The 10897-nt window shown below is 42.6% G+C and overlaps 1 protein-coding gene across 1 annotated transcript; it reads right to left on the bottom strand.

Annotated features, from left to right (window-relative positions):
- Nucleotides 1-991: 991 nt before the first annotated feature.
- On the bottom strand, nucleotides 992-10897 carry TM4SF18 (transmembrane 4 L six family member 18). Its single transcript, XM_068279232.1, has 5 exons — nucleotides 10716-10897; nucleotides 6659-6754; nucleotides 3719-3861; nucleotides 1854-2034; nucleotides 992-1065 (listed from the first exon to the last, which is right to left on the bottom strand). The coding sequence occupies exons 1-5, from the start codon at nucleotides 10890-10892 to the stop codon at nucleotides 1051-1053; spliced, it is 612 nt and encodes a 203-aa protein (XP_068135333.1). The 5' UTR covers nucleotides 10893-10897; the 3' UTR covers nucleotides 992-1050.

The raw sequence follows: 10897 nt of genomic DNA, 5'->3' as shown, positions 1-10897 counted from the left end.
ACCATTATTGGCCTAATTGGAAGCAACGGAGAGCATGAATACCGGAGCGAGGTCGAGAGAATATGCAATTGGTGCAGGGAGAACAACCTAGTTCTCAACACTGCAAAGACTGTTGAACTAGTTGTAGACTTCAGGAGGAACCCTCCCCCCCCCTCGCCTGTCCTCATTGGAGGAACAGAAGTTTCTATAGTGTCATCGGTTCGGTTCCTTGGCACGACTCTCACCAATAATCTGAAATGGGGGCAGAACACCACTAAAATTCAAAAGAAATCCCAACAGAGGCTGTTCTTCCTGCGCCAACTGAAGAGATTTGGCATGCCACGGGAGCTGCTGGCCAGCTTCTATACCGCCACCATAGAATCCATCCTCTGCTCCTCAGTCATTGTTTGGTACGCGGGTGCATCGGCCAGTGATAAACATAAACTGCAGAGGGTCATAGCTGATGCAGAGAGAATCATCGGGTCTCCTCTTCCACCTCTTGATCTCCTCCACTCCGCTAGATTGAGTAAGAGGGCCACCATGATCTCCCGTGACCCCTCTCACCCTGGCAGCCACTACTTCAGGCTCCTCCCGTTGGGCCGCCGCTTCAGGACTATACCATCCAAAACCACCAGGCGGAAGAACACCTTCTTTCCCCAGGCCGTTCGGTCACTGAACTCTGACTTTCCCCAGTCCGGCCTGCACTCATAATTGCCGGGCCGACAGCTGGTCCCCGTCGCTGCCTCCTCTGTATATCTGATTACTGCATTTCAAATTGTATGTGCTGTTGTATCTGTCTATGCCATGTGTACCACAAATAATTCCGATTATGGCTCTTGCTGTACTTGGCGAAATAAAACTGATTCTGATTCTGATTCTGTGCAAGAGGCCTTAAACATATATAAAACCATTTTAGTGAAGAGTTGCAATACCTAGATTCAACCACAAGAGAGAGCGTCATCAGTACAATAGTTTATATTATATACAAAGTAGTAGATGCTGCAATAAAACTTGCAGGTTAAATATCCAAGGAAGGACAAGTTTAGTAATCCGCTATCTTCTATTGAAATGTCATATCTTCTCAGGCTGCAAAAAAATAAAAATAATTCTTAAAGGGGAACTTCAGCCTAAACAAACATACTGTCATTAAGTTAAATTAGTTATGTTAATTAGAATAGATAGGTAATATAATCTCTTACCCACCCCGTTTTAAAAGAACAGGCAAATGTTTGTGATTCATGGGGGCTGCCATCTTTGTCATGGGGGCAGCCATCTTTTTGGTTGAAAGGAAGTGACAGGGAGCAGGAGACACAGTTCCAACTGTCCTGTGTCCTGATCACCCCTCCCAGCTGCATGTGCTAGGCTTCAAATGTCAAATTCAAAATGTAAAAAAAAAAAACATTGCACCAAAACAGCAGAACGAGAACAACAACATCACAAATCCCATCATGCTTTGCACAGCATTAGGGGAAAAATGCCCGGGCAGTTTTTTTCTGTGCAGCTAAAAATGAGGCTTGTATAAGAGAAAAAAAAGTTCTGATGCTGTGAAACAGTTAAAGAAACACCAGGCCTTTCCAGTGCTGCTGAGTCAATTTTTAGTCTGGAGGTTCACTTTAAGGACTTAAAAAGGACATGTGCGTGCGTGCGTGTGTGTGTGTGTGTGTGTGTGTCTGTGTGTGTGTGTGTGTGTGTGTGTGTGTGTGTGTGTGTGTGTGTGTGTGTGTGTGTGTGTGTGCATCTCAGTGTGTATGCATGAGTGTGCGTTGTAAATTACAAGTAGCAAATCATGCTATAAAATAATATTGAAAAATAAAAAAAAGAAAGACAAATGTGGCTTGTAGGCTTACAAATTAGAAGATGATATCAATACTAACCTGGGCTAAGATACGATGAGTCCAACAAAAGGCATCTCTTAGATCGAATATTGTTTTAGAAAAGCAAATGATGACCTGTAAAGCACTGAGAGCAATCTGGATGGAGAATAAGATGAGGTTCCATTCCACCACATAACTGGGCTCCAGGCACTGCGACCATGTTGAAGAATTTGAAAGATATCTATTAAAGACAAAAAATCAGTGTAACTATTTTTTTCTCTGTTTGAAACATTCATCATAGCAGGTAAATCGTGTTAAACAAACTATCAGGCCTGACTGTGTTAATCACACATCGGCCTCAGTCTAGAGAGCAGCAGACTTGAAGGAACTTTAACCCAGGATTGATCTTCATGCCAATCAGTAGTTGATGCCCTCTTTCCCATGAGAAATCTTTACCTTTTCTCAAATAGATCATTGAGGGGTCTGTATGGCTGATATTGTGGTCAGTCATCCCCGCCGCTCGCACCCGCTCGCTCTGCCGTCTCTATGACGGCAGAGCTCCCTGAGCTGGTAAGGAGCATATTTCATTGGCTCTTGACCCCGTGATCACTGTGAGAAAATCTCATTGGCTCACATAGATTGGCTCACAGTGATCATGGGGTCAGGAGCCAATGATATCGGCTCCTGACCGGCTCAGGGAGCTCTGCCGTCATGGAGATGGCAGAGCGAGTGAACAACAGCAACAGGTGAGCGGTTTTAATGGCGGTAGCGGCAGGTCTGTGCAGCGTGACGTTGTTAAGCCCCGTTTTGTGAACCAGCAGTCTCTGGTCTTTAAGGGGCCAGAGATTGCTGGCATGGAAATAGTTAAATAATTAGTTTGATTATATATTTTTCAAAATTCTGCGCCCTTTTAGAGAGTATTAACCCTCACAATTAAACAAATAGAACTTGTGCTATGAGATCCACTAAAGAAAAGGTCCACCATTCAGAGTAGTCGTTACATTGTAATTTAATGGAATGGGTTCACACTTCCCAGAGGAAAGAAATGAAGGTAAAGAAGACGAGAGCATCCTCTTGTTTGTGATGGGAGTATGGAAGATGTGTAATGTCCAACCTGACGGAAGTAGCTTTACCAAGGCAGCTGTGCAGAGAAGAGTGGTGACTGGTGAACTATCTCTGATTACTTCAAAATCCGATCAGGTCCAGAGGAATTCACAAAACAGGAACTTCTCTGAACTTCTCTACAAGACAAGGATGAAAAGAGCTTCCCTGCATTTCTCCTCTGCCTACATACGCACTGTAACATGATAAAGTGGTGTTTGTAAACATGGATTGCATTGTTGGATGCAATTAAGAGCTTTTGAACACCTGCACTAACTACATGCACAACGCAATTTAAGGCCTCTTAACCATGGACAGCTGAACTGCTCATTTGACAACCAGTTCTGCCGCCTGGCTGCTGGCTGCAAGCGCCTTTTGGCTCTAATTACAGGCAGATGATTGGCAGCATTCGGTAACACAGCCCATGAACCCTCTGAGATGTGGCAATGTTCCCCAGTGGCAAAAAAAAGTATGTTGCATCTGAACAAGACAACCACTGTCCTCAGATGCAACTACATGGAGGGGGTCACTTGTCCACCACCTGTCCTCAGTGCCTTAAGCTGCTCTTGGAAAAGAGGCCTTACAATCCACCATTCACACATCCTAGTGTCTCGGCATTTTCTAGCCTCATGTTTTCTCTGCATCTAACATATTCCCTCTAGTAGGCAAAGCTGTGTGTCTTTCTTAGTACTTCCTTATGTCTAAACATGTGGGTCCTAGAAGGCGAAAAGACAATGTAGATTTTGTATTTGTAGTCCTGTGTGTTAGAAGGACTATCTTACTGTACCATGCTAAATGTTTTTATATAAGTACAGTTACAATACCCTCCTGCGGTGCTGGTAAAGGGGTACTGCCATCCATTAGCTGTTCTGCAGTATGGACCGTGCGCTATTCCCAAGGATGAGATGATTAAAGTGTATGCTGAAAAGAGAATACCCAGAACAGCGAACGCCATGGATCCCAGCTTCTGAAAAACAACAATACAATAAATTGCTTCAAGTATAAAATACACATAAAAAACAACCCCGAGCATAGAAAAGTAACAACAGCAATAATGTTTAAAGTCCTAACAATTTAAAATAACATTAGTATGTGGTTGTTGTTTACAAAAATGTTGGACCCGATATCTGCCAATTATGTACTGCTGCTACTGATATGACATACTGGCCCATATGCAATTCACTTTTTCACCTGAGTTTTCTACTAGGTGATAATTTTAAACTTGGCAATAAAATGCCTTTTAAGCCACCAGAAAGCAAGAACATGCTGAAAATAAATTTGATAGTACTTTTTGACCTACTTTTTGGTACTTTTTAAATTGAAAAGTGCTAGAAAGTTATTTTAAATCGAAGATGAAAAATTATCTCCTAGGAGAAAACTCAGGTGAAAAAGTGAATTGCATATGGGCCACTGTGGGCCATATGCAATTTATTTTTTCACCTGAGTTTTCTCCAAGGAGATAATTTTTCATCTTCGATTTAAAATAACTTTCCAGCATTTTTCAACTAAAAAATACCAAAAAGTAGGTGTAAGAGTATTATCAAAACTTATTTTGAGTATTTTCTTGCTTTCTGGTGACTTAAAAGGCATTTTATTGACAAATTTAAAACTATCACCTAGGAGAAAACTCAAGTGAAAAAGTGAATTGCATATGGGCCTGTATCTTTATAGAGTGCTCTCTTGATTTATAGAAAACACTAGTAGGCCCAAGCCTGTTTAAAAATGAGCTCTAGGTCTGTCTTTTTATCTGTGCGCACACCCGCTGCGCACCCACCACTCGTGCACACGCGTGCACCCGTCCGCCCGTACACACGCCCGCCCAGCTCACTGGCCCTGTCCTCCAGTCCCAACGGCTGTCCGGGTCCGTGCTGCGCACATGCGCAGTAGCAAACAGCATGGACCTAGCTACACAGAGACAGCAGTAGGCAGGGACACAGGGGTTTTATTATAGAGGATTACCTCAATGACTAGGGGCCATCGGACTCAGAACTGCCAAATTCCAAATCCACCAAAATTTTGCATGGAATTCAAATGGAATTTTAAATTTTATGGATTACGAGCTTGCATTATGAAATAGCAAAGTTGTAATTTATTGTGAATATTATTTCACACTAACCAAAAGATTAACTATGGTTAGTGTGAATTTGAGAAAATACAGTATATTCACAATGCTTCTCTTAGACTTTTTGCATTTCCGCATTGAATTTTTCTCTTTTTTGCATTTCATTTTTAAAACCATGTCTCTTGAGCAAGGTCAGTAGACATTTTTCAAATTGCATTACAGAAATGTAATTTTGTGCAATGTTTGGAATATATTTTTTAATTCTGTGGACTTCAAATTCTGACTTTCAACGCAAAACTGCAAAATACCTACTAATTACAATACTCATCATAGCACCTCATGGTACAATGTTCCTATCATGTAGGGGCAATCGTGTCTTGAGGTAAACCAGATAACCAACTAGAATGTGCTAGGTCCTTGACACCCAGTGACGAGCGTGTCTGGAGAAGCAGAGTAATCGACAGTGTCAAAGGCAGAGGAAAGGTCAAGGGGTATTACAGTAAATTGGCCTTTGGATTTTGCAACAAGGAGGTTTGCAAGTTTGGTGAGGACTGTTTCAGTGGAATAGAGAGATCGGAAGCTAGACTGGAGGGAGTCTATAGCCCCATACACACCCTCAACAGTGGTTAGGCTCTTTTCTTGTGAAACACCTAAAAAAAGTCTCTTGCTATTGTTCAAGCAGCTGATAAGACTGAAAAGAAGTCAATCCAAATGTTGAATTGATTTCTTATCAGTCTGATCCGCTGCTTGAACAATAGCAAGAGATTTTTTTTAGGTGTTTCACAAGAAAAGTTGTGAGAGCCTAAAGGTGCGTACACACGCACTACAGAGCCAACGACGGGTCCGTCAGACCCTCCCGCTGGGCGGACTTTCAGCAGACAGTAGTGCGTGTGTACGTTGGCTCTGTAGTGCGTGTGTACGCACCTTAAAAGACCGCTGTTAAGTGTGTGTATGGGGCTTAACAAGGAGTTAGTAGACAGGAAGTCAGACAGTTCTGAATAGATGTGTCATTCCAGCAGTTTGGAAGCAAAGGGAAGAACTCAGACTGGACAATAATTAGAGAGTGCGGTAGGGTCCAAATAAGGTTTTTTGAGTAGTGGTCTTATGATTGCTTGTTTAAATAAGGAAGGGAAAATCAAAGTTGAGATGGAGAGGTTGAAAATAGTGGTTATAGCAGGGATGAAGAAAGAGGAGACCGGGGATATAAAATAAGAGGGAATAGGGTCCAGAGGACAGGTAGCGAGATGAGCTTTAAAGATTAGTGAAGCAAGGCGCTGTTTGGTTAAAGCAGTGAAAGCCATTACAGAAGGTGATGTCAGAGTGAGCAACTGGCCAGGTAGAGAGGGGGAGTTTCTGGTAGGAAAGCAACCAGGCAGAAGTGAGGAAGGTTGAGTAGATGGTTGGACTGGTGAAAGGGGATGCATTTTGAAGCTATTCCGTATTGTATCACTTTTGTTATAAAGTATTATGCAAACTTTTCAGCTGATACACATGAAGATGATGGGGCTTGTCCCTGAGCTAGAGCAGCACATTTTTTTTATAACGCTGGAAGTCTTGCAGTAACTTTGGCACAAATTATTTTTGTAATCAACCATGTCTCATTGTTTTCAGTCCTGTTTTACAATACTGGCAGCTTCTTCTTGCTCCCACACCAGCAATAAGTCTATCTAGAGGATTGGAGGAACACCTGATGTGTACTCACAGGATAATATACAGGACACTTCTCATTCCTGGAGCAGCATGGTGAACTGCACTTGTAGAAATCCACTAGTAACAGTATTGTGGCTATAATAACCATCTGAAATAAGACAAATAGTTTCAGCACATCACATGAAATGAAAGGGCAACAGATACTTGCAATTACATACAGTATTTACTTTATGCATTCTTATTATATTTAACTACGTAAATTCACCACTGTACTCACCTTTCTTTACAATATTCATTATTACTATTATTATTGTTTTGATACCATGGCTTTGCATGGCCTTGTATTAGCTTTTAATAAATAGCTAATACATTGGCTATCATTCATAAAGCATTTCGGAAATACTGAAAACAGCTGAATTTACCGAGAACTTAGCAAAGTGTTTATTCATAAAAGCTGTTTCCGCATGAAAAGCTGACATTCCCGAGCAGAGCGATAAATTACCGCCTTGTTCGGTGATTATGTTAACAAATGTCACCATATGTCAATTCATAAAGATTAGAGCAAGCGGTATCAGCAAGGAGATTACTGCACCCTTTGAAGTAGCGATAACCATGCGGAGAACAGCTAAGCTAATTAGACAGACCTCCCAGGCAGCAGCAGCAGCAGGGCCGGCCCTAGACTTTTTGCCGCCTGAGGCAAACTTGGGAGAAATTGCCGCGGGCCCCTCCCCCCAAGCCGTGGGTGGGGGGCCACCGAGCTGGAGGGGGTAGCGGGCAGGAAGGGGGTATTGGGCACAGCGGCGGGGAGGGGCGTCGGACCCCTCCCTCGCCTGGGTCCCCCGATCTGCGCTCCCCCTCCAGCTTAAGTTCAGCAGCAGCCACCACTATTACTAAGAGGCAGTGCGTGGGGATGACTCACCACTGTTGTCACTTCCTGCAATGCCGTCCACTTACAATACAATGGGCGGCATTGTAGGAACTCAGAAGAGGTGAGTCATCCCCGCCCGCTGCTTCTTACTAGTAGCGGCTGCTGCTTAACTTTAAAAGCTGGAGGGGGAGCGCAGATCGGGTGACCCAGGCGAGGGGGGTCAGACCTCCCTCCCTGCCACTGTGCCCAATACCTCCTTCCTGCCCTCTACCCCCTCCAGGTCAGCGGCCCCCCACACCCACGGACAGGCGGGTGCCACCTCCCAGTTAAAAAGAGAGGGTCCGCACATGTCAATGAAGATTTCCTTTATTGTTGGACATATCCAAAACATCCAGGGCAAACATCAGGTAGCTGACATGTTTCGGACTAACTGTCCTTAATCATAGCTCTGCTATGAAATCTTCATTGACATGTGCGGACCCTCTCTTTTTCACTTGTGATTCCTGGATTTGCTGACCAGGTCCTGCACTGTTGTGGAGTTTGGTGGGATGCAGCGGTGTTCACTCTACACTAAACTGCCGCACCCAGAAGTGCTGCCTGAGGCATTTGTTTCACCCCGCCTCATGGGCGGACCGGCCCTGAGCAGCAGTGAGAGCAGAGCAAAAAAAGGCATTCCGGAATACCAAGGCTGTGTTTTTTTAACCCCTTGGGTACCTGTTTTTAGATATATTTCACATCAGAAAGCCTGGCATGTGTAACATTTTTTTGCAGTTCTTCTAAGCTGTGGCAATTAAATAGATTGTTTAGAAAGACTAATAGACAGATTCAGCGCAGATTCAGGGCAAACAGAGGCAATTTTTAAATTCTTATAGTTTATTGCACATGTAACTATAGTAACTTTGTCTCTGGAGGAGAAAATGTATCAACTCGGCAGCTTCATATGTTACGCAAACATACCACCAGCCTTGAACTACGATTAAGGGCAGATGGTAGGCCCGATACGCGTGAGTTGATCCTGTGATTTTATTGCACTGTGTGGATTTTTTCAATAAAAATATCAGCCTTTTACACTTCAATCCGGTCTGGTTTGCGGATCTTTTTCTGTTCACATACCACCAGCCTACCGCCTGCCTAGTTTGGGAAAATACCGAACTTGTATCGCAACTGTAAACTTTTTTATGAATGAGCACACAGAAGTCTAAACTACCGAATGCGGTATTTTCCCGCACAGATTTCTTTTACCGCACTGCTTTTAAGAATGATAGCCATTGAAGGAGGGCCCTTGGTTAGCCACTCTGGTCCAGCCCCCCCCCACAGTGTGATGTCATGACCACAGTCCTGACAGTTTGTTGTCAGTGAACCTCATTGCATTGTAGGAATTAACCGTTTTTTTCCAACTGTCAAGCAAGAGCAATATCTCTCTGGCCTGGTGCACACCAAAAACCGCTAGCAGATCCGCAAAATACTAGCAGATTTTGAAACGCTTTTTCTTCTTTTTCTGTAGCGTTTCAGCTAGCGTTTTGCGGTTTTGTGTAGCGGTTTTGGTGTAGTAGATTTCATATATTACATAGTTACATAGTTACATAGTTATTTTGGTTGAAAAAAGACATACGTCCATCGAGTTCAACCAGTATAAAGTACAACACCAGCCTGCTGCCTCACATATCCCTGTTGATCCAGAGGAAGGCGAAAAAACCCTTACAAGGCATGGTTCAATTAGCCCCTAAAGGGAAAAATTCCTTCCTGACTCCAGATGGCAATCAGATAAAATCCCTGGATCAACATCATAGGCATTACCTAGTAATTGTAGCCATGGATGTCTTTCAACGCAAGGAAAGCATCTAAGCTGTAACTGAACAGTAAAGCTGTTACTGAACAGCTTCTGTAACAAAAACGCCGGCAAAACCGCTCTGAACAGGCGTTTTTCAGAGCGGTTTGCGTTTTTTCCTATACTTAACATCCGAAATCCAAAAAATGCCTCACCCCTGGAGGATTCGTTTCTGCAAAACGCCTCCCACTCTGGTGTGCACCACCCCATTAAGATAAATTGACCAAGCGGATCCGCAGAAACAGTGAAAAAGCCGCTCGGTGTGCACCAGCCCTCTCTGTGCAGGGAACTCTTAGCAACAAACATTCCGTACAGATCACCTGGCAGAACTAAGACGTCACCACCATTGATACATTTCAGAATGTAAATCAGAGTGGAAGTTTTTACAATGGGCAAACACTGACCAAATAATATATACATTAATATTGTAAAAAAATAAGCAATTTTAATTTGCTAGGTCATTTTCACTATAGTTTGCTCTTTAAATGGCACGAGAGATATCTGAGCACCCTGTTGGGTTTCAGAGTTCCCCTTGGTTCCATCTTGGTTTGCAATGATAGGGAATATTACATCAGGTCAATTCACTTCCAAGAGGCATTACATAATAGAATTTTATCAATGACGGCATTATCAAGAAGCAAAACCCATAAATAAATGTAAGTGGAATTGATATTGGTGTATAAATGTTTTTTGTTTGATGGTGATGGTACTATAAGCAGGTGAGGGTGGCAAGGGGACCAATCTGTGTATGCTTACTTTTCAGTACCTGTGAGTTTTTTTAATTGTTCAGAAATCATGGATAGTTGCTCATAGGCTATAATAAAATCTCTGTAACTGATTGTATCACTGGTTCACCACTAGGTGGTGATAGAGGTACAGTGTTTTTGAATGACGTATTCCCGCACATATTTCACTGGGAATGTAATGTCTTTTGCATACACATACAGGGTATTTGTTTCATTTATGTATAATGTTCAGCCAGGTCAAAGGCCATTATTTATCTTCCAAAGCAGTAGGGACAGCCATACTATGCCAGGAAAAAAAAAACATTTATAAGTAGATAACTACTTGCTCTACTTACATAACAGATATATAGTACTGTCCACATTTTTATTTCAGTGAATTTTATATAATAAATAAAGAGAATTCGGTTCCTGGCATTCGCCATTTCGGTTTCCTCTGACTGAAGCCAATACCGATGTCATTTTCTCCCTTAATCTTTTTTTTAAATCCTAGAATCTCTGTCCTTGCTAGCTTGCTTTGTAAACACATGCGAGCACAGCAGCATAGATCGTATTCAAGCCAGGTATGTGTCATTTGTATACCCCCCTCCCCCTCAGGTTTCCTTTAAACGTGTACAGCCCTTCATTTTTTTTTAAAGCAATAATAAACAACTCCGAATGTTTTACTTACCATTAGGCCCCCAAAACAGATGCCTTGGAAATACCAGACATAATTAGTGAGTTGGTTGCTTGCAGCATAAGTGGTATCACCATTAGGAAAATATAGGAGGATATTCACAACTATATTCCATACTGCCAATGGAATGATAGCCAGGACTGCGTAATCCAAGCAGTTCTTGAGCCACATTACTA

Source organism: Hyperolius riggenbachi, chromosome 4, assembly GCF_040937935.1.
Source record: "Hyperolius riggenbachi isolate aHypRig1 chromosome 4, aHypRig1.pri, whole genome shotgun sequence".
Lineage (NCBI taxonomy): Eukaryota > Metazoa > Chordata > Amphibia > Anura > Hyperoliidae > Hyperolius > Hyperolius riggenbachi.
Note: the sequence above shows the minus strand (reverse complement) of the source record. Positions and strands in the feature narration are given on the sequence as shown.

Bases quoted from the DNA above. Each gene is read 5' to 3' on its own strand.
- TM4SF18 (XM_068279232.1), bottom strand. From the start codon at position 10,892: ATGTGGCTCAAGAACTGCTTGGATTACGCAGTCCTGGCTATCATTCCA. The intron at 6,755-10,715 runs GTAAGTAAAACA...GTCTTATTTCAG, and splicing joins TCTGTTTTGGGGGCCTAATG to ATGGTTATTATAGCCACAAT. The intron at 3,862-6,658 runs GTGAGTACACAT...GTTGTTTTTCAG, and splicing joins AGTGTCCTGTATATTATCCT to AAGCTGGGATCCATGGCGTT.